The sequence below is a fragment of the Ailuropoda melanoleuca genome, chromosome 1, assembly GCF_002007445.2.
Source record: "Ailuropoda melanoleuca isolate Jingjing chromosome 1, ASM200744v2, whole genome shotgun sequence".
Lineage (NCBI taxonomy): Eukaryota > Metazoa > Chordata > Mammalia > Carnivora > Ursidae > Ailuropoda > Ailuropoda melanoleuca.
In genome coordinates, this window is record NC_048218.1 from 130,103,494 (window position 1) to 130,128,625 (window position 25,132).

Below are 25,132 nucleotides of genomic sequence, written 5' to 3' on the forward strand. Positions count from 1 at the left end.
AGGCGCCATTGCTAAGTTTGTGGAAAACCAAAGTTCAAAATGACAAATGTGATAAAAAGGAATCTAAAACATGAGAAAGCTAGTAATATGCAGTCATTTTTCTGATCAAAATATGAAAACGGGGCGCCTGGGTGGCACAGCGGTTAAGCGTCTGCCTTCGGCTCAGGGCGTGATCCCGGCGTTAAAATCTTTAAAAAAAAAAATATAAACAAACAACAAATAAGGTTTGGGGTTTTAGTGTCACTGGCGAGACCCAAGACCTGAACTTTACTGCTCACCTGCTTGTACCCACCCACCTCTGTACCACATTATTCCTTTAGTTAGTCTTTCCAGCTTCTCTCTTAACTCAGGAAAAATACCCAGCAGGAATACCATCCTGTGATGGAAACTGAACCACCCCCAAGCAATAACGACTCTTCAGATGAAGGGTTTGGCAGGCCCAGACCACCCAGACCAGTGGGAACTTAACCCTGATTCACGTCTGTGCAGATGGACCATGAAGTGACCTTGGGGACAATCTACAACTACCTTCACCTCATTATAATACTAAAATCTCCACGCAAGGAGGAGCACAAGCCTCATTTACATAACATAATGTGTGCATAGGCGTGTTTCCTTAAGGGGCATGGGTGACTTATGCCTGCCTCTATATAGGATGACAGGGCTCCTCTATCCAAACAGTCATCCTAACCCTAAATAAAAGGAACCTATTCACTTTTGCTTGGGCAGTCACAGCTTTGGAAGTTATTCCTGGTGATCTCATTTGCTGCAAATAAAATTTCCTTTGTGTGACAACTCTATCTGGTGTAGGTTCTATCTGTGACTCACCAACAAGCGAACTCACGTTAGTCTGGTTACATTAGTTGAATATAAGATTAATATGAGTCGGTAATATATTGTTGTTAAGAATCAGGAATAGGCAATATCATAAAGATTGGATTAAATTTTGAAAAGGGAGAACAATTGTTGATTTTATGGATGTTTTGAATTTCTTCATTATATTTTATAAATTATCGATACTGATCATGTAATATTTCCTTAATTAGAAGAATTAGATTTAATTTTAAAAGAAAATAAATCTTACAACAAGGAATTTTTTAAATTGAAGTTATTTAGAAGAGATTTTTATTTTTGTTTTGGGGTTCCTTAGTATGATGGGAACCAGTTAACACTGTGCATAAAGGTCCAAAGAAAAGAGCATTCTACTGCACTCTGTATTGGTGTATTATATCTGTTTTCATTTTAAGTACGGAAAATTTGGCATACAGTAGGTAAATTTCTTAGGATGATCATAAAACATGGTTAAATATTACTAATCTTTTTTGTGGTTGTGCTTAAGACAAAAGTGAAAAACTCAAAATCCATAAACCGAGACTGAGGACATACAAAAGACTTTATGGGGGAAAATGCCTTTTTATTTTAAGACAGAGAGAGAACTATGAAGATAAAAATATTGCATGCAATAATAACAAGATTATATGTATATAAAGTACAACAAATGGAAACCAATGTAAACACATTCATATAGCAAGCCTATTAGTTCATTGGTAAAACGGATGCAGAAAGAAAATATATTTTTAAAACAGAAAACTAAAAGAATAAGAAAGAGTAAGTGAAAAAGGGACAAAAGAGATGGAATTGGAGAGAGAGAGTAAAAGATGAGGATTTATGCAAGGAAACAGGGGAAGAGACAAAGGAGGAAAGAAAGAGAGGAAGAAAGAGGACTCCTCTGGAGATTCTAAATTGAATGTATTGTCACACTCTTTCTGGAACCATGGATGTAAGGGTGTTAACACCTTTTATTCCTCCATTTGAAATGTTAACTAGCTCATTAACCACTGTTCCTGGCTCTCACAAGGGGAGCAGGGCATTATCCCTCCGGGCTGACAAGACGTAAGAACAGAACAAGAATGCCTCCAAGCATCCAAAGAAACCTTTCCTTTCNCCAAGACCTGAACTTTACTGCTCACCTGCTTGTACCCACCCACCTCTGTACCACATTATTCCTTTAGTTAGTCTTTCCAGCTTCTCTCTTAACTCAGGAAAAATACCCAGCAGGAATACCATCCTGTGATGGAAACTGAACCACCCCCAAGCAATAACGACTCTTCAGATGAAGGGTTTGGCAGGCCCAGACCACCCAGACCAGTGGGAACTTAACCCTGATTCACGTCTGTGCAGATGGACCATGAAGTGACCTTGGGGACAATCTACAACTACCTTCACCTCATTATAATACTAAAATCTCCACCCAAGGAGGAGCACAAGCCTCATTTACATAACATAATGTGTGCATAGGCGTGTTTCCTTAAGGGGCATGGGTGACTTATGCCTGCCTCTATATAGGATGACAGGGCTCCTCTATCCAAACAGTCATCCTAACCCTAAATAAAAGGAACCTATTCACTTTTGCTTGGGCAGTCACAGCTTTGGAAGTTATTCCTGGTGATCTCATTTGCTGCAAATAAAATTTCCTTTGTGTGACAACTCTATCTGGTGTAGGTTCTATCTGTGACTCACCAACAAGCGAACTCACGTTAGTCTGGTTACATTAGTTGAATATAAGATTAATATGAGTCGGTAATATATTGTTGTTAAGAATCAGGAATAGGCAATATCATAAAGATTGGATTAAATTTTGAAAAGGGAGAACAATTGTTGATTTTATGGATGTTTTGAATTTCTTCATTATATTTTATAAATTATCGATACTGATCATGTAATATTTCCTTAATTAGAAGAATTAGATTTAATTTTAAAAGAAAATAAATCTTACAACAAGGAATTTTTTAAATTGAAGTTATTTAGAAGAGATTTTTATTTTTGTTTTGGGGTTCCTTAGTATGATGGGAACCAGTTAACACTGTGCATAAAGGTCCAAAGAAAAGAGCATTCTACTGCACTCTGTATTGGTGTATTATATCGGTTTTCATTTTAAGTACGGAAAATTTGGCATACAGTAGGTAAATTTCTTAGGATGATCATAAAACATGGTTAAATATTACTAATCTTTTTTGTGGTTGTGCTTAAGACAAAAGTGAAAAACTCAAAATCCATAAACCGAGACTGAGGACATACAAAAGACTTTATGGGGGAAAATGCCTTTTTATTTTAAGACAGAGAACTATGAAGATAAAAATATTGCATGCAATAATAACAAGATTATATATATATAAAGTACAACAAATGGAAACCAATGTAAACACATTCATATAGCAAGCCTATTAGTTCATTGGTAAAACGGATGCAGAAAGAAAATATATTTTTAAAACAGAAAACTAAAAGAATAAGAAAGAGTAAGTGAAAAAGGGACAAAAGAGATGGAATTGGAGAGAGAGTAAAAGATGAGGATTTATGCAAGGAAACAGGGGAAGAGACAAAGGAGGAAAGAAAGAGAGGAAGAAAGAGGACTCCTCTAGAGATTCTAAATTGAATGTATTGTCACACTCTTTCTGGAACCGTGGATGTAAGGGTGTTAACACCTTTTATTCCTCCATTTGAAATGTTAATTAGCTCATTAACCACTGTTCCTGGCTCTCACAAGGGGAGCGGGGCATTATCCCTCCGGGCTGACAAGACGGAAGAACAGAACAAGAATGCCTCCAAGCATCCAAAAGAAACCTTTCCTTTCTAGATCCAATAGACTTACCTGCTTGGTTGTATATTTTCATATTTGGTTTTCTAGAGGCTTTTCCAAGTAACTTTTTGTGTCCACTGTGTTCTTTTTGTGTTCCACGGCTTGGAACATCTTTACCAAAAAGCTTCTACTTATTACACATCAAGTCTCATCTCTGTGGTTAACTCCTTTCTGAAATTTTCCCCAGGTCTGGTAATGAAAACATCCGATCTTCCTGGTAAACCATAAGCTCCATGAAGACTGCAACAACGCGGATCTTTTTCATAGCTATATTCCTAGTAGCTAGTACAATGACGGAGGTCAAGAAGGTGCTTAATACATACTGGACATATCAATGACCGGCAAGATGAATAGTGGATGGATGGATGAACATTCTAAAGGTCTGCATATCTGTTTCCCACTAGATTGTGATGTAGGGACCAACTACTTATCTATGACTCTCCAATATCCAATTTTATACATATGGCATATAATTAAACTTGCAAGTGAGTGAATAAACTAATGGAGTTACTACTGATATTTTCAACAAAATAATTTATAAACTATAATTTAGGATTAAACATTTCCAAGTAATATAGTTTTTGTAAGTAATACAGGGAAGTGTGCGTGTGTGATTATGTAGGTGTGTGTTTTACAATGAGATGGTTCTCAAAAACTCTGAAGTAAAGGAAATAACTTTTCCTTTTGAATTTTAAAATTTAAAATCAATACATAATGATATAAAAAATGTATGCCACCTTGAAAAAAAATCACTTACAGTCTAGAACAATATTATCATGTAACTAATTAGAAGGATAGAAATAGGGGCGCCTGGGTGGCTCAGTCATTAAGCATCTGCCTTCAGCTCAGATCATGATCCCAGGGTCCTGAGATCGAGCCCCACATCAGGCTCCCTGCTTAGCAGGAAGCCTGCTTCTCCCTCTCCCCCTGCTTGTGTTCCCTCTCTCGCCGCCTCTCTCTGTGTCAAATAGATAAATAAAATCTTTTTAAAAAATAAAAAAGGATAGAAATAGAGTAAACAAAAAAATAAGGGCAGTATTGATGCCTGGCTCTTTCTGTTACAGTGCTCCAACAGGTCATTCAAAACAAGGTGATCATTTTCATGTTCAGTCACATGTTACTCACAGAACCACCTACAAATGCTATGTGATAGTAGTTTCCTGTTGGTGAATATAATGCAATCCAGACAGACTGTCAGTACATAATAATAAGAACCAGGATACTTCATTCCAATTGGGGCACAGGCAGGGTTCAGAACATCAAATTTCAGTGTAATCCACAGATATAATATTGGGAATGGTCCAATCCCCTTACGATCATCCTCAGCTGCCAAGGCTGGTTAGAAAACACTTTAGTTCAGCAAATGACTCCAAAGTACTCTGCACGAATCTTAAGTGGATTCTGATGCCTACAAATAATGCATTCAGATCAGAATACAGAAGAGGCTGGGTTTTATCTATTTCTATCAGATGTTTGATGAGGATAAATTTAATAACATTGTTTATTCTTAATTTGAAATTATTTTTAATGAAAGACATAAAAAAAAAAAAGATCAGTGAGGACTGCCTACTGATAGGCAAACAAACATCCCACTTCCTTCCCCATCCCAACCAAGGTAATGACAACATGAGTGCAGATGGTGACAATTCACTGCTAATTTCAATAGGATTCCTACTTTATGCCATATTTAAAAAAAAAAGTTCCCAGTTACAGCATTTTTGAATTGTGATGGTGGGTGGCTAGGGATTCATAATTTCAACTTCTACTTTTCAATAACATGTTCAAGAAAACACGCAGAGACGTGAGGTTATACTAGCTGAAACACTTGGTATTTAAGAAACACTTGGTGAAGGCCAGAAGAAATATCTACTCAGAGACCCCGAGGCAGAGCTGGAGGCCTAAGCTTGAGTGTGGCAGGTGATGTACAAGCACCTTGACCACGACCTCTTCCTCGGGGATGCCTGGCCTTCTCCAACCAGAGAAAGTAAAGACAACCTCTTGCTTCTCTCCATTTGTAAGAAGGTGGCTTCCTGATGCTCTCAGGGCCACTGTGCACACACACACCCTCACTGCCATTAGTATCCTTTTCTATCCATTCAAAGATTCATACTCCCCAGTAAATAATACCAGGAGGGGAGAGGTGCATAGCTAGTATATGGACAGAACTTTGGCTGTAAATCAGCAGCAGGAAGGGTAGAGACAAAAGCAACTCTTTAGGGGCGCCTGGGTGGCACAGCGGTTAAGCATCTGCCTTCGGCTCAGGGCGTGATCCCGGCGTTATGGGATCGAGCCACATCAGGCTCCTCCACTATGAGCCTGCTTCTTCCTCTCCCACTTCCCCTGCTTGTGTTCCCTCTCTTGCTGGCTGTCTCTATCTCTGTCGAATAAATAAATAAAATCTTAAAAAAAAAAAGCAACTTTTTAAGAACACTGTTCTTTAAAGAGCAGTAATTTTTCACTTAAGTATTTTTCAAGAGAAAAATTACAAACTAAATAATGCAGTGATGCATTTCCTTCCCATATTTACATGACTAGGTAGCAAAAGCAGAGCTTTCTTGCTCAGTTCCGCAAAGTAAACTAGATTAAAAAAAAATGGCTTGACATTAGAAATGTAGCATGTAACTAAAATCCTCAACTAGGCTTCAGGCATAAGGTATGAAAGGATTCTAAGAGCAACCAGGTGGAAAATGAAGGTGAACAGAAGCATCAGTGATAGGCAAACATTAGGTCTGAATATATTTCTCCTCACTGAACAGAAAGTCTCCAACTGGGGATCTGTAAAATGGTTTTATACCTTAAAAAAAAAAAAAAAGAGGGGCATCTGGTTGGCTCATTTGGTTAAGTGACTGCTTTTGGTTCAGGTAATGATCCCAGAGTCCCAGGATCAAAACCCACATCGGGCTCCCTGCTCAGCGGGGAGTCTGCTTCTCCCTCTGACCCTTTTCCCTCTCACTCCCCCCCCAAATAAATAAATAAAATCTTTAAAAAGAAAAAAAGATCATGACTGAACCCTTAGTGTAGAGGACAAGCATATTTTGGAAATGGAATGTGGATGGAAGTGGTGTATGCTATTTCCAGGCCTTATTTTTAAAAACTTCCCAGGTAATCCTTAATTCTCTTTTTCATGACAGCCAAATGGAGAAAACTCCAGATTGGAAGGCACCTGCTGAAATGACAGAGACGCAGGATGGAAGGAGTCTGATCCCTAAGTGAACACTTGAAACAGAGCTATCTAACCAGGAACAGCTGCAATAGATTATTGCTTGAGCAAGAAATAAATTTTTATTGTGTTAAGTCACTGAGATTTTCGGACATATTTATCATAGCAGTGAGCATTATGTTAACTATACTACTACTGTAGAAGCCTTGGGAAAAATAGGGCCAATGATGCTGTTTGATTTTGGAGGAGGAACGGCGGGGGTGGGGGATACGATAAGTTAGAAAGATCTGTTTGTGAACACGGCCCTGTCACTGCTTTGCTAGGATGTGAATAAGTCACTTAAAATCCAGGAGTCTGTTTCCTTTTTGTTAAATAAAGTGTTTGCAACAAGTTGCCCTAAGTTAGTTACTGCTCACCTTTCTTCAGACTTGAAATTCTGTGATTCATTTATCATAAGTGAAAACTCTAATATCAGACACCACTCAAGTCAGCAGTTAAAAAGTGTGAGTATAGAGAAAAAGTAGGGGATATTTTCAATAGCCCATCTTTAGCTGACTTGCTAAAAAGCTTTGTACCAAAACACATGGGAAACAGAACTTAGCTTGGTCAGAGTAAAGATAAGCCTCTCTTACCCAAACAATTATTATGAGAAATATAAGCATTTTTAGAAATAGATAAAAGCAAAAATTCCCCTTCAAGTGTATCAATGAAGTGAAAATACATCTCCTTGAAAACATCAACCAAGGCACAGTGTGATGAAAGACAAGGTTAGATTCAAGCCGAATACTTCAAGGAATAGCCAAAATATCTGAGAGTACTGACCTCATCCCCCTGGGGGAAACTGTAAATGCAGACCTGTCACTTGATTCATTTATAATTAGAATCAGTAATACTCTGGACGGTATTGAAGAGAACAATCATATATTGGCAGGAAAGAATGAAATGATAACCTAAAGGTCACTTTCATTTCTCTTGTCTATGCTAATTGAGTCCTTATGATGGAGAATTCAGGAGGAGCCAAATGGAGACAAGTGCACCTTCTGCATGGAGCCTCAATGCCCTTATAGAATGAATTATACAAGTGCTTCTAAATAGCAGAGGTCACTAAGCAGTTTAGGATAGGAAGCTTACATAACCTGTGTGTGATGGGAAAAACCAAACAGAATATGACCACAATTAAAAAACATTTAAACATGGGACCCCTAGCTCAGCTGAATAGCTTTGGAATAAACTCAGCCCTGTGGGACATTTGGTTCCTCTGGACGGAGGTTTTTCAGTTAGAGCAGGAGTCAACCTTAACAACAGGGTGTTAGGGCGCCTGGGTGGCACAGTCGTTAAGCATCTGCCTTTGGCTCAGGGCGTGATCCCAGGGTTCTGAGATCGAGCCCCACATCAGGCTTCTCCGCTAGGAGCCTGCTTCTTCCTCTCCCACTCCCCCTGTGTTCCCTCTCTCCCTGGCTCTCTATGTCAAATAAATAAATAAAATCTTAAAAAAAAAAAAAAGAACAGGGTATTAGCCTCATGGAGGTGGGCAGGAGTCTGTCAGGACTCACAAAGGAAACTACGATTTCCCCACCTAAAACTGTGAAGATCTAAAATGCCCTTTGCATGGCATCAGCACAGTGCAGGGCACATGAGACATGCGGGTGATGAGTGCCATGTAGACCTAACTCAGTTGTAATTTAGGGCTGGTGATAGCCATCACCTGAGAAACAGTACTGCTGAGCTGTGTGGTCAAAGCAGGGAGCTGGTACTGGATAAGAGCTCCACGGGGCTTGGGAGGTGAGCCAGGGAGGTGATCGAGTGCCCGGGCTTTGGATGTTAGCCAGACCTCGGCTCAAATCTTGATTCTGCCACTAACTAGCTGTTTTAATGTTTCATGTTAATGGCTTAGCTGTTTAATGGCAGGTTACTTAGCCGCTCAATTTCCTTATCTATAAAATAGAGATAATAACATGTACCTCACAGGTTTTTTGTGAGATTTAAATGAGACTGAAAATATGCAGTGAGATACCCAGGTTCAACCTCAGTGGTGCCCGCTACTAGGATTTAAATATATTTGGAAAAGTCTGATAAAAAGGTGAAGTAAGCTATCCAGGAAACTATTTGCATGAAGAATAAAGAAACCTCCAGAAAAAGACTTTCCAAGGAAAGAGCTAACTTGAGCTCATAATGGTATCGGAACCAGCAGGGAGGAATGATTTTACATCTGGCTTGATGTCTGCCATTCAAATCTATCATAGGTTAGCCCCCTAGATTCATGTGTGTGATTAAGGGAGAATGCAACAGGAAAGGGCTCTGTCACAAAAGCCCTGCTGGAACAGAGGCAAGCTCACTCTGGTATTCATCTAACAGGGCTATTTAGAATGGAAGAGAGGATACTGCTTTCCAATTAAGCACTGACCATCATACTCAAATATCTGAAGGCTCCAGTTCCTCTTTACTCTGTTCTTTCATCCATTTTAAGAGGATGACATGGATTCGTCATCAAATCATGTCTGAATGCAGCAAATTATATAAACCTTGGTCAAGTTCTAAGTCTTTCTTGGCTTGTTACTCTACTAGCAAAATGGGAAAAGTGTGATCTGCTTTGTAAACTAGAGATGGGATATGTAGAATATTGTTCCAACATCTGCATGTAGTAAGTACCCAGCAATGTTAGTTTTCTCCATTTTTCAACAAATGAAGAATCCTATGCAATCAGCATCTCAGAACCGATCTGGAGAGGAACTTAGCAAGCAGAGCTGTGGTAAGTACAAATGTGAACAGACTGTGGACTAACATCAGGAGTTCTAGCTAAGAGGTTCCCCCCGCCCCACATCTAATAACTGATTTGATCCATTCAAACAACTGGAACTCTGGGACTATGATTAACATTTACTTATGAAGAAACCAAAGCTTGAATTTTCCCAAGAGTAAATTGTGGTTTAAGCAACAAAGCAAACTGAGCTAATGCGGACAATCCCTTACGTTCTTTTCTTCTGCCCAGATTCTTTTATTCTTTGTCTTTTAGGGGTTTTTTGGGGGGAGGGGTGACAAGATATATATAATGTAAAAGTTATCATTTTAAATATTTTTTCCAGTTCTACTGAAAAATAATTGATGCACATAACTACAAGTTTAAGGCATATACCATCATGGTTTGATTTACTTGTATTGTTAAAAGATTATTGCAATAGATTCAGCGAACACCTGTCATCTCACATAGATACAATAAAAAGACAAGAAAAGGAGGAAAGAAAAAATAAAACATCTTTTCTCCTTGTGATAAGGACTGTTAGGATTTCTTCTCTTAACTTTCCAGTATACATCATAAAGCAGCATTAACTACAGTCATCATGCTATACATTACATCCCTAAATTTATTTATCTTATCACTGGAAATTTGTACTTTGACTACCTTCCTCCAATTCACCCTTTCCTTGACTGCTGCCTCTGGTGTCCATATGTCTGAGCTCTCTTTCTAAAAGCTTGATTTTTTTTTTGTTTTTAGATTCCACATATAAGTTAGATCGTATAGTATTTGTCTTCTCTACCTCACTTAGCATAATGCCTTCAAAGTACATTCATATTGTAGCAAATGATAGAATTTCCTCAATTTTTATGGCAGAATAATTTTCCGTTGTATATATATTATATACATATCACAACTTCTTTACCCATTCACCCACCCAAACAATGCTGCTATGAACATGGGGGTGTAGACATCTTTTTGAATTAGTGTTTTTGTTTTCTTTGGATATATTCCCAGTAGAATTGCTGAATCATATGGTAGTTCTATTTTCAATTTTGTGAGGAACCTCCGTACTGTGTTCCAGAGTGGCTGCACCAATTTACATCCCCACCAACAGTGCAGAAGGTTCCCTTTTCTCCACATCCTCACCAGTATTTGTTCTTTGGTGATGGCTATTCTAATAGGCTTTAGGTGGTATCTTCTGGTTTTACACTGCATTTCCCTAATGACTGGGGATGTTGAGTATCCTGTCGTGTACCTGTTGGCCTTTCACATATTGTTTTCAGAGATCAGGTCCTTTGCCCATTAAAAAAAATTGGTTATTTGGGTATTTTTTGCTAATGAGTTATATGAGCTCTTTATGTGAAAAGCTTTTAGTTTGATGTAGTCTCACTTGTTTATATTTAACTTTATCTCTTGTGCCTTAGGTGTCATATCCAAAAAATCATTACCTAGGTCTGTGTCAAGGAGCTTTATTCCTATGTTTTCGTCTAGGAGTTTAATGGTTTTAGGCCTTACATGTAAGTTTTTAATTCATTTTGAGTTCATTTTCGTAAGTAGTGTTAAGATAGGGGCCCAGTTTCATTCTTCTGGATAGGAATATCCAATTTTCCCAGCACCATTTATTGAAAAAACTGTCTTTTCTCCATTTAAGTATTTCTGGCTGTCTTCGTGAATTAGTTAACCATATATGCTTGAGTTTATTTGGCAGCTCTCAATTCTGTTCCATTGGTCTATTGGCCTGTTTCTATACCAGTAATGCATCGTTTTGATGATTATAGCTTTATAGTCTTTATAGTATAGCTTGAAATCAGGGAGTGTGATGCCTCCTGCTTTGTTGTTCTTTTTCAGGATTTCTTTGGCTATTCAGGACCTTTCGTGACTCCATATAAATTTTAGGAGTATTTTTTCTACTTCTGAAAAAAATGCAATTGGAATCTCGATAGGGATTGCATTGAATCTATAGATAGCCTTTAGTAGTACTGACATCTTAACAATAGCAATTTTTCCAAGCCATAAACACAAGACACCTTTCATTTATTTGTGTCTTTTTTTTTTTCCTTTCATCAGTGTCTTGTAGTTTTCAGAGTAGAGATCTTTCACTTCCTTGGTTCAATGTATTCCTAAGTATTTTATTGTTTTTGATACTATTATAAATGGAGTTGATTTATTATTTTTTATGACTTTTTCAGAGAAATGATTAGTGTACAGAAGTACTACTGATTTTGTTTGTTTGTTTCTGGGGTAGAATTTAGTGATTCATCAGTTGCATATAACACCCAGTGCTCATTACATAAAGTGCCCTCCTTAAAGCCTATCCTCCAACTACCCCGTCCCGCCACCCAGCAAACCTTAGTTTGTTTCCTAGAGTTCAACGTCCGTTATGGTTTGCCTCCCTCTCAATTTTCATCTTACTTTACTTTTTATTCCCTTCCTGTATGTTCAGCTGTTTTGTTTCTTAAACTTCATGTGAGTGAAATCATATGGTATGTGAGTGAAATCATATGGTATGTGAGTGAAATCAAAGACTGACTTATTTCACTCACCATAATATCCTCTAGTTCCATCCACGTCATTGAAAATGGTCAGATTTCATTCTTTTTGATGGCTGAGTAATATTCCATTGTGTATATATACCACAAAGCACTACTGGTTTTTACATGTGTCAGAATTTAAGGCTGAATAATTTTTCCATTTTATGTATATAACACTTTTTTTTTTGATCGTTAATCTGTTGATGGACACTTGGGTTGCTCTTACCTTTTGGCTACTGGGAATAATGCTGTTATAAATATGGGTGTACAAATACTTATTTGAGTTCCTGTTTTCATTTCTTTTGGGCATTTATCAAGAAGTGGAACTGCTGGATCATATGGTAATTCTATTTTTAATTTTTTGAGTAACTGTCATATTCTCATCTGTACAGGCTGTACCAGTAATACACAAGGTTCCAATTCCTACACATCGTCACCAACACTTGCATTAATTGGGTTTTGTTTATTTGTTTTTAAATGGTACCTATCCTAATGGGTATTCTGGCTAATAGTTTTACCAATGCCTAATGGGAACAATGATGGAAAGCTTAAAAAAAAAAAAAAAAGAATCACAGAATACTTATACCTGTATATTTTTTTGTAAGTTGATGCTTATATTTAACTTAGTCATCTAAATGCAATTCATTTTAAAATGTTCAACTAGTCCTTCTTAGTATTTGTCTGTAGATTTCCAGTTAAATCCATTTCAGCTGTTGTTTTTAAAAAAGCATCTGAAATGAATGTGTTTTTCCAGATTGCATTTGCAAATAAAATTTAGCACCTTCATAAAGTCCAACTGAGTTTTCCTCAGGTAGGTGGATTCAACCAGTAAATTAAGCTCTAGCTATCTGATTACATTTTATTTGCTGGTGTTATGTATCATTCTCTACATTTTGTCTGGATTACAACTGTAGGCAGCAAATATCTGGCAGTAGCATGAAAGAATCTTCCCCAATATAAAAACAGAAAGATATGGTAAGTTCAAACAATGTTCCTAACAAGTAAGATAACTTTTTTTTTAAGTTAAAGGTCCAGAGGATTTATAATCTTATTGGTCTGTAAAAATATAAATTTGCATATTAAAGATGGGTTTTAGTAATATTGCTTGCAGATAAACACAGCAGTTTTGCTTGTTTTCAGTTTTTAGTTACAAGAGGGGTGTCTTGAACACTTCCAGGAAACAGAATGAAGCCTCTTATGGTGATATCAATGTGCAGTGTTCCAGTATTTACTGGCTGTGTGCAACTCTTGCTCAGGAATCTTTGTGGAACTTTAAAAACAAAATGTAAACTAGGGAATACAATGCTTATCTTCTGGAAATAAAATAAAAGATTGCTGAGAAACATCTAGTATAAGAGGACCCCCAAAATAGGTGCCTGTTCAATGCTAGTCTTCTTTTCTCCCCATCCTACACTTTAATTATCATCTTTGTTATGTGACAATTATCCAGAGGAACATTTTATCTCAATTATCATATTTCTCCCCTTTTCATTTTCTTTGGCACTGAAAAATTAAATGTTTATCTTCAAAGCATGAATTGGAGTGTATGTGTACGGGTTTCCCCCTAAGGAGTAAACTTAATTTAATTAGTAACTTCAAAATCCCTTAGGTAATAGGAAATATGCATGGCTTATTACAAGCCAATGTGTGTGGGGTAGGGGGAGAGGGGAAGATGACTCAGTAGGAGGTAGAGGCAGATAACATATGTGCAAATGGGAGTTAGAATCTGGGCAACACTCCAGGAGTGAAGAAGGGTGCTAAGTTAGTCTCAAACAACTTGCATGCCCAGGTGTATTCATGTTGAGCCAAGAGAAGGCTGCAAGCTTGCTGCAGATGACTTGTCCAGCTCATATGAGAGCATCTTACTTCTTGCTTTGGGCATGTGTGGGAGAGCAACATAGGTGTGCAGGGTGTAAATAAACTTGGTTTTGGAACAGCCACATTTACATGCCAGAATCAGCAGGGAGGATTTGCCACAACAAAGTGCTTTCCAGGCATCACAGGGTTCTCTTGAAAGTGGCAAATTTCCTTAGTGCACTCCAAATGTGATTTGATTTACAAACAGTTGATTTAAAAGACAGGACTGCAGTGCAGAAAATACTTCAGAGTTCATCTAGTACAACATCTTCATTTTATAAATTAAGAAACTGAGGCTGACAGAGGACAAATGACTGGGCCAACATAAGCAAGCTGAACAGGCTGGAATTCCCAAGCCTCCTGACTACCAGGGCAGGGCCCAACCCACGAGGCCACACCAGTGATTATATTCCTTTCCCTTTCCCTCTTTCCCTCTCCCTCCCTCCCTCCTTCCCTCCTTCCATTCCTTCCTTCCTTCCTCTTATTTAAGATTTTATTTATTTGACAGAGAGAAAGAGTATAAGCAGGGGGAGTGGCAGGCAGAATGAGGAGAAACAGGCTCCCTGCTGAGGCTGAGCAGGAAGCCCACTGTGGGCTCGATCCCTGGGACCCTGAGATCATGACCTGAGCCAAAGGCAGATGCTTAACCAACTGAGCCACTCAGGTGCCCCCACGCCAGTGATTTCTTACAGCAATGTATTTAACCTGGAAAAAATCTGTATTCTTTTCCCCAAACTCCTCACCTACTTCAAAGATGACCTTGGCAATTTTATAGAGTCTGGTCCATAGCATTTTGAAGTGGACCCTCAAAAATCCACCGTGCAAGTATTTTTCTAAACTTAATGATGACAATAATGAAAAAAAAAATGTTTCACACTTGCCTAGGGCTTATTATGTGCCTATGGGCATTTTATGTCAACTAACTCACAAAAACCCCTACGAGGAAGGGACGATTATCCTCATTTCACAGATGAAGCAACTGAGAGCAGAGTACTTAAGAAACTTATTCAGAATGTACATGCGTGATAAGTGATGGATTTGGGATTTGGATACAGCCAACAGGACTCTAGAGTTTGTGCACTTAAATACAATGCTGTATTTCCTCTGGAAATACTGTTATCCTACACCACTACTTCTCTATGATAAGGATAAGGAGATTTTTCTGGTGGCCACATTAAAGCAATTTGTTGAATCTAGTTTCTGTCCCTTCTCTTATGGTGGTCCCTATGGTGGTAGATTTGGCAGGGAAGATTAGAGAGCCAAAAGATACCAGGTGTCATCTAAACTGCACTATAAATGCTCCTCGAATGAGGCCATCTTGGAGAAGGCAAAGATTAGATTTTTGCAGTTTTATTACACTTCAAGAAATACAACATTCTTCGATTACTTTAAGTACAGGTCTTCAATATGGAAAGAGCAATGCAGTCTAAGTAAAACTGAGCAGTTACTTAAGTCAGGTAAAACAAGCAGGCTATTATTTCAGAGGTGACATTTTAATTATCACCAGGAGGCCATTAAGAATGCATCATGGCAGTTTGCTTGGTTCCTTTTAGAAAGATAATATTGACAAACTGCTATGAAATTGCAGTTCAGAAAACAGTATAAATTGAGATTGGTAATAAAATACACATTCACTTGTGTACCCTAAAGCAATGATGAACAATTTGAAGAGAGAAGACAAAGTTAAAATTATATTTTTCTTTTTCAGGGAGAGAAAGAAGAGAAAGTCATTTGCAGGAAGACTGTTAGGTCTGTAAATTTATTACCTATTTGAGTTACGTGATGTGTTTAGCATAATAATTTGAAGTTTCAGCCATCCAAGCACAAGCCACTCAGTTGCTGAATGCCCTTGAATGCCAATGCTGCCTTCTTCTTGAAGAAGTCCAGAAGATTGTCTTTACTGACCTCTAGTCTGGAGGATTTCAAGACAACAGCTTAGCTTTGAATGTAGTCCTGAGTCTCGGCAAGGGTGACTGGCATAACTCCAGAAGCTTCAGTCATCTTTACAAATTCCATAGCTTCCTCCCTTGGTGACCACAGGACATTCATATTTAGCTTTCATCCAAAAATTGAAGTGCTGATTGCTTATCATGACTGGTTTTTCCTCATAATTAAAACCAGTGCAAATATTCTTTGCCAACGATGTAGTTGGTTACTCCATATACCACAGGAAAACTATTCAAGCCACTTACCTTTTATCTCTTTCCTCTAGGAAATACTTTTCATATTGGTCTCTTTGGTTATTAAACCAAAAGGGAAAAGCCATGGTGACTGATTCCATTATAGGCTAACCACATAAAATAAAGAAAATTCTTGAGACATCCTTTAGGCACAATATAATTTACTTTTGTTTCCTTAGAATTGTTCCAAAGGCAGGGATATTGTTAGGATTTAGGCATTAGGATTCCTAGGGGAAAGGTGAAGATGATGGTAAACTCTAAATTCTATAGCCACACAGCAAGTTCTATTTTTTTCTTCAAGAGACTCCTTCCTCTCAACTTCCTCTCTATATTCATTAATTTATTTCTTCAACAACTATTATTAAAGAGACACTGCCTGTGCCTAGATTCATCTATCTCCAGAGTATGGTCTAAAGAGGAAGTAAAAGAAATATGTAAAGAAATAGAACATGACCAAGAAGGAAAGAAATGCCATGGAAGTGATATATAGAAAATGCTTTCAGAGATTTTACATGATATTAAAAGACACCCAGCAACTCTATTTCAAGAAGATATATTGAGTACACATGTATATCCCCACTGAAACAGACCTCATCAAAAATCTCACAAAGGATTAAAAACAGGTTTTAATCTATAACCATAAAGATGACAAAAATGAGCAAGAGATCTCATTAAAATTCTGGAAGGTAGAATGGATAGAGTGATAGTTAATGTAGTCACATACAGCCATGAACTAGACTATATTAAGAACGGGCTTCCTCCAAGTGGAAGAGTGGAGTCTTTACCCCACAGAAGTCAAGAGAGGCTCCATGTCAGAGGACACAAGATAAATGAGATCGAGAGGACAGAGGAAGCTAAAGGTAGAACCCTAACGATCATTTAACCCAAAGCCAAAGAAAGAAGTAAACAGACCTCTCTGATGAAAATTAAGAAGGCAACATAGGAGTTGGAACATGGGTATATCTCTCTTAAATGAAGCATCTGGGACCTGAAAGATTAAAGCTGGCTCCCTAAAATGAGGCTACAAATATGTGGGCAGAGATCACAGTGAACTTCTAAGTTTTAAATATAACTAGGCCATGAAGAATAAGCCTTCTTTTCAGAAAAGCCTGAAACATAAAATGTGAAGAACGATGATAAGAACATAAGAATCAGTCAGGAAAATTTAACACAAGAAAGACATTATGAATAATAAAAATCAGAAAATAAATAAATAAATAAATGTGAATGATGAATGGAATTTAAAGATATTTAACTGGAGAGTTGGGTGATAAGAATAGGGAAATTCCTCATATTAGGGAGCAAAGGGACAAAGGGAGAGAAAATATGAAGGAAGAAAAATAACTCAAGAGGGTCAATTCATGAAGACTATATCTGACTAATAGGGATTCCAGACAGGATAATAAACATGAAGGATTAAATGTGCAAAGAAACATAAAAAAAAAAAAGAGTATTTTCCAGAGTTAAAAAACTATCTTCAAATGGAAAAGATCCACTGCAGGTTTGGCTCAAATACATTTTTTGAAAAGTAATATATGTAGACCAATCATTGTGAAATTTCAGAATACCAGGACCAGAGGTCAACAAAGTTTCTGTTAAGGAACAGAGAGTAAATGCTTAAGGTTTTGTAGACCACACAGTCTCTGTCACATCTACTCTACTCTCCTGTTACAGCACAACAGCAGCCATAGACAATATGTAAGTGAATGAGCATCACTGGTTCCAACAGAACTTCAGGTGCAGAATGGCTGGGGGCTGGGTTTGGCTCATGGGCCATAGCTTATTGACCCCTGATCAAAATCAGAGAAAATGTCAAAAACAGAGAAAAGAAAAGAACAAAAAAAAATGAAAAACAAGCAAATAGACAACCTATAAAGGAATAAGTATCAGAATGTTATGAACAATACTAATTAGATAGTGGAAGAGTGATTCAAAGTTCTGAGGAAAATATACAGAGTCGTGCACCTAGTTAAACTAGCAAATGGCAGGGGGTGGGGCAAAACTTCAGACAAGGACTCAGAAATTTTACCCCACAAATATCTTTTATGAAGAATTTACTTCAAAGTAAACTTTAGTAAGACCAAAGAGAAAACCAAAAGAGAGAAACAGGAAAAACAAAAAACAAAAAACCCCAAAAACAAAACAGAACCCAGAAATAGTATATACAACCTATAAGTAACCCTGAGTGAGGCAAGGGAGCAGAAGGCACTACAAGGATGGTATTTGGAAAAATTAAAAACTTGATTGAATACATAACATAATACAGCATTTGAAAGGGAAAAAAGTACAGAAAAGATAGTGACAGTGGAAAAATCAATTAGAAAGAGAAAGCATTTAAAACCCAAACAGGAAAGGACACATAATCATAGCATTCTGCTTGTCTATGTAATGAACAGATGAATATTTGCATGGATTGTCAGAAGAGGAAATCCTGGTCCACGTTTTGGAGACCTGAGAAAGCAAGCACTGGGAGGGGAATTAAAATGACTTAAAGATGGTGAAAGCATATGTTAGAAATTTCCTTTTTTTTTTTTTAAGGAATTAGAGGCTAGTTTGTTACACAGAAGTAACAAAAGTTCAGTTTCTGATGTATTGGTCTGGTGGTGGTCATAGACCAGAGGTAGAGAAAGAGAAGAGTGAAGGCAGGGAGAAAACTTACATGGGGAACATGCAACTGGGAATTCCATCGGGCCTTTTGTTGCAGAACTAGAATAGCATGGTAACCAATAAAGAGGCATCAATACTATGTATCCTAGAGCTCTTCCTTGAGCTTTCATTTGAAGACGACCAGCTCTTGTTATCTTCCAAATAGGGAGGGGAATGCATTTTAAACACATTTTAGTTTTGATATCTCTAAGAACAACATAGAAGCAGAACATACTTGCATTGGAGTAAGCAGAAGATATTTTTCAATCTTGTTAAGGGTATCCATTCTCAACTGCAATTTCCAAAGAACATATCAGATTCAGGAGTTTGGGTGGGCAGATACTTGGAATCTGCATTTTGAACAGATGTTTGGTAGCTCTGGCTTCAACTATACTAACAAGACTATATATATACTTAGTCAATATTCCTTCTTTTAATCTACTTACATCCCACTTCACATAAACGCTTTTTTTTTGCTATTGGATCTGCTATCAGTTTGTGGGATGAACTCTGAGGCTCCGATACAAGCTTGTCATTTTTAAGATAATGTCCTCAAATTCTACCATATAATTCCTACCCTTTGCCCTGTGTTATTTAATTTGTCAGAAGACTTTGCGCAACATTTTCCATAATTTTTCTCCACCAGTTTGGTGCCATGCCTGTTTGGAGTCAGAGTAAAAACAAATTATCTTAATGTGAAACTATATATAACCTGTGGAAAGGCAAATATTTAATTGTGCCCAAATTTAAAGTGGTTTTGATTTCAGGATAAAATTAGGTTCCAGAAATTGTTCTGTTTTCTGAAATTATCTTTCTTTTTAAACCATCTTTGCTGAGATTTCTGTTTACTCTCTTATCAAGTTTAATTACTGCTTTTAAAAAGAAAAGAACTTCATGTTTCACACTCTGCAGCCTAAGCTGCTAAAGAACAAGTTTCAGAGAGATTGTCAAATATGAGTTTGACCTAGAATATAGGTATTCATTTGGTTTCTATACTGTTTTCCTCAAAAGAAAACTACGCGCTCAATTCAGATACATTCTAGCATTGCAGTCAGTTAGTATAATGGGAATTCTTTTCTTTTTTTTTTTCCACTGTATAGCACTAACATTCACTGAAGAATGAGAAATGTAAATAGAAGGATCTGTGATGAGGTATTCAAAGCTTAATGATGGGTTAGGGGAAAGCAGAATCTTGGGAAGCAGAGAATTGGTAGGCTCTCTGACAGGAGCACATGAGGTTAGAAACACTAAGATATTCTTGAGTAGTGATGGGTCCAAGAGTTTATTTGTCCCTAGGATTCTTCAAATCCAGAGGAATTATAACCCCAGAGTAACTCTGTAATTTAGTTCTTCTTTGGTGGGTTACGGATAGAGGTCAAAAGGAATGCACATGGAACTGGATCTAAATCAAGAATTTTCCCTATTAGGGAGTCAGCCCCATAAAGACAGGGACTTTGTCTAGTTCACTGTTCTTTCATCAGTTCCTAGAACAGAACAATTGCTCAAAAAATATTTGTATTTGGAAGGTAGGAAGGAGGGAAAGAAGGAGGGGAAGGAAGGACGGACAGACGGACAGACGAACGAACGTACGTAGGTAGGTAGGTACGTACGTACGTACTAGGAAGACACCACACCAATAAGGTATATACCTTACTATTAGAGAAAAAGAATGAAGCCCTAAAAATGAAGTGTAGTAGATTTTGAGGACACAAGAAGACCTTTATCAGTCCTCTGTTCTCAGGAGCTTCCACCCTAAAAGGAAAAACAGATACAATGTGGTGGCTATTTCAAGGATGTGGACTAAGTACTATGGAAACAGAAGGAAAAAAAAGTTAGAGTTAGTAATGAGTAAAAGTGATACTAAAATCTAAGTCCTCTAACTTTGAATCCTATGCCCGTTACATGAAGGTTCTGTATTCATTAGGTCCACCTTGGTAGGAAGTATTATTAGTTTTCACTCCCAACTGCTTCAAGTTTTAAAGCCATATTGCAGGTGATTTCTAACATGACTTTTAGCAAGTTACTATGACAGACTACTGAGGAAGAATAGTAAAGGAGCATCTTTCCTTATTTACCAATTACTTCCAGAGCTCTGATTGTCATCCCAATGCCATCAAGAAATTCTGATCTTGACCCAGTGTCCGACAGTTTTAACAGTGCTCAACCTACGCATCACAACAGCCGTATGGATGGGTCTATCATGTAACAGGGAATCAGGGCGGAATATAAGCTAGCCCACAGGAAATTGTACAGAACTGTTTAAATCTATGTCGCAGCCAGAAATCTGGGTGTTTCCATGTGTGCTGCACATGTGAATGTACCTCACCTGTGTGAAGTGGAAAAAAGTTGGAGAACTGCCAAAATAGAGAAAAGCCTAATTTAGGATGCAATAAAAGTTTGAGACAAAATACTTTAAGTAGGAATTGCTCTTGAGTTGTGGTTAGAGGAGAAGCTAACCAGAGACAAACCTAAAAAAATGTATGGGTAGGAGAGGGAATAGGACTTTCATTAGTTATGTAAGGTCCAAAAAATTTATTCTGTAGCACTGACTAATTCCTGGGCATCCTCCAGTTTGAGAAGCTCACATTTTGCTATTTTTATTTGATATTATGACATGTCCTAAGATTATTGATAATCTGATACATTTTTGGAATGCTTTACATAAAATAGCTAAATTAAGTGAATTGCTCTGTGGTCTAATGATTAATTTTAGAAGATTTGGATCACAATGCTGCTGAGTCCTGATAACTTGAAATGTAGTCATAGGCACAACATGGCTAACCCATTCAACTCCACACACGGAAAGCAAAAAAAACTTGTAGTTTTCCTAAACCATAGGATTTCAGTCAAAGAACCCATGCAGAGATGCAAGAAATAGAGAAATAAAGGAAATGGTAAAGATAATGTACACATCATTCAATGGTTTAAATATTGGCAGACTCTTGAGATTCCTAAACTGTTCTCACACTTCTCATCTGCATTTGAGTATAAATGCAATTGATATTGGATAACTTGGTTTCTTTTTTTTTTTAAGATTTTATTTATTTATTCGACAGAGATAGAGACAGCCAGCGAGAGAGGGAACACAAGCAGGGGGAGTGGGAGAGGAAGAAGCAGGCTCATAGCGGAGGAGCCTGATGTGGGGCTTGATCCCGCAACGCCGGGATCACGCCCTGAGCCGAAGGCAGACGCTTAATCACTGTGCCACCCAGGCGCCCCGGGATAACTTGGTTTCTTAATGGTTAAATTCACATTTATTATAGTAAGGATTTGAGAATAAGGCTTTTAAAATATAAGGCTATTTTGGTTTTGCTTGCCTATGTCTTTACAAGGTTTCTTCTGCAATGTTCAATCCAACATTCCTAGAATCTCTGTGATATCTGACACTCTGTTATCCTCCCCCATACAGAATCATTCACTTGGTAAAATTTGCATATGTCTATTTAATAATCCAAGAAAAATAGGTATGTGACACTTCTTTATTTTTTAATCACCATATTAATTGACATAGAATACAATATAAAAACAGGATATTCTAAAAACCTTTTCTGGATATTGAGTTATTTTGAATTTAACTGTCTTCTTGGGATTGTCTTCAAAGAACTGTTCGATATTTAATAACTAAATTTGCTCACACATTGATTTAAAATATATTTACTGAATGCCTTTTATGAATACGGTATGTTAAACACTAGGGATATTATGGTAAAGAAAACAAACTATATGTTCTCAAAGATTGTATAGTCAAGTGGCCATGTAATTAAATAGAGACTTGCAATAAAGTTTGGTGAATACAGTAAGAAGTTTAGGATAGGGATATCTTATAGGTAATCTGGGCAGTTGGGGAGAGCTGCCAGGAGAGGGAGCCTCTAAGTGGAGTCCTGAAAGGTAGAAGGAATTAGTTTGGTAAAGGAAGGTAAAGGAGGCTGGTGAGGAAGTGACTATGTGAGAGGAGTCTAGGCAGGGGAAAAAGCTATGAGAGGGCATGGCTCATCTGGGGAACTATGGGGGATTAAAACTCAATGTCTGGAAGAGAGGACATGACACTACAGAGGACAGTCAGGCCAAATAAACTTTATTAAAGAGTTTTGACTTCCTTTCGAAGGCTAGGAAGAGCCCGGAGGGATTTTTAAGCAAGGCACTGAACGACTGGATTAGTACTAGAGAAGGGTCACTATGATTACAGCGAACGAATTAGAAAGTGGCAGGTCTGGGAACATGGGAAGCAATTGGTGGTGTTGCCTTTGATTTGCATAAACATTCTGATGACCTAAAAAAAAAGCAAACTTTTGGAAAGTGAGACTGGAAAGTGGACATGTTTAAGGAATAATTTAAGAAGTAGAACTGCCAGTGTTTGGTTATTTGGAGGAAAGGAGACACCAAAGCTGTTAGACATTTCTCGCTTGGGATCCTAGCTACCATTCACAGGGACAGATGAATACCCCAGGATAGGTTTGGAAGCAGATGATGAGCTAGTTCCAAACACACGGAGTTGAATTCTTATGGGGCACCTAAGTGGAGATGTCAAGAATGCATTAAATTCATGAGTCTGGAGTTTAGGAGAGAATGTGGGCTGGAAATGTAGATTTGGTATAATTAAATGAATACAGATTTTATACGTAACAGTTAAAGTACTGGAATATTAGTGTTGCATACACTCATAGGATATGACCTTATACTTGAACACCACTAAAATCTGTTCAAGTAAAAATCAAGTTTTGGAAATGAAGGTTTCCATATGGCTGTTCATTTTATGATTTGTATAAAATTTTATTCCCTACTTTTTTACTATCCATTTGTACTTTTGTATACTTTCAGGACACATTTTCACCTTCATTAAAATTATTTCCATATCTGTACAAAAAGCCATTCATAGTCTAGCACATAAAGTAAACCAGAATCTCCCTAATCTATTGGAGATTACCAGTGGATTACCATTTCATTCCTCTCCTCAGTCTCTGACAAACATCCAGAGTCCAGGAGCTAAGAAAGGCCAGAATGAATAAAACAGGTTTGAACAAACATAAGAATTTTATAAAGCCAATAATACTGATTTTTAGCATTTTAATTGCTACCAAAAAAATTTTAACTATTTCTTTCACTCTACTCTTCCAGTGAACAACAGCACTAACAGGTAAACTCCTAGGTAGTTTTCTGGAACCTCCAGATTTGGAATGAATACTGCAAAATGCCCTGTCTGGCTTCCAGTAATTCCTGTACCCACGTCTCAGGTTCTCTACTAATTCAGTATCTTGAGTCTTTCCCCGAGTGACACTGACAGCTGCACAGACAGGCCATGTTACCCATGCCTCCTGGCGGGGATAAGACTTCACTCTTCTTTGCTCCTCCTATCTGGGGTTGTCATAGCGCATCTTCTGAGCCCTGTGTTTCTTGGAAAATTCTTTCAAATGAACTTTGGACTTGTGCCTCTTCCTATACAGAATACAGAATTATCCACAGAAGTTGAAGAGCCAATCAGAATCCTTTAAGCAGAATGCTTACATAGCCAACCTTCAATCCTAAATTCTCAATGCCACAGAATATCGTTGTTTTTTTTTTTTTGTAAATATGTGGGTAACTCCTTAATGTTATTATCGTATCTTAATAATCTTTTAAATTTACCTAGATAAATACATGGATAATTGAAGACAATTTTATCTCTCCAAAGCCCTACTACAATTAAAACAGAGGAATAAAGAAAGAGAGGGGAAAAAGGAAAAGGAAAGGAGAGAAAAGCAGAACAAGGACAGCAGCACAATTTTAGAAGAAAAAAACAGAGAGTTAACTAACCTTAGCAGAAATAAGCAGCAGAAATCTAGAGCCTGCATAAAGTTACCAAAGAGAACCAACCAATATATATTATGGGCCCCCTGAAGGTAGCTGGGCTTAAGTGCAAAGCTGAAACAGGAGAATTAAACAGAGGTTTGCTCATTGAATCTCTGAACTTGTCAGCTCCTTTCTCTCACTCTGGAGCACCCAGAATATAGGCAGTAGGCATGGACCACCAGGCAGGAGACTTTAGTACTCTTCTCTGGAGAAACTGAATGGCCCTAGGGAAAGACCTACTAACACTCAAGTTTGAAGATGCTGCCTTTTCCCCCCTGAAAAGCACCAGGCTGCTGGCCAGTCTCCTTGAATAAAGCCCACCAAATAGCCCTCTTCCCTAACATGGAGAGGTATAAGACCTCTAAATTATGTTTCACTGCCTCATACTGGAATACACACAGCCAAGAATCACTTAGCCTGTGTAGAAACCTCCAACATCTAGAGACCAAAACAAACATAAAAGTAGAAACAAGGGGAAGGAGAAACTGTTCCAGGAACAGAAGAAAAGTGTTTTAAAATATAGATGTTATATCCATGAAATAACATAATGACATACAA

General features: G+C 37.7%; 1 protein-coding gene across 1 annotated transcript in view; it reads right to left on the bottom strand.

The window, feature by feature from the left end:
* The window catches only part of MAGI2 (membrane associated guanylate kinase, WW and PDZ domain containing 2), a 1,281,842-nt gene that overhangs the window by 522,022 nt on the left and 734,688 nt on the right, over nt 1-25,132 (bottom strand). Inside the window, exon 7 of the mRNA XM_034641709.1 lies at nt 12,847-12,861. Within this exon, the coding sequence (XP_034497600.1) occupies nt 12,847-12,861 (15 nt within the window). The remainder of the gene's footprint in view (nt 1-12,846; nt 12,862-25,132) is intronic.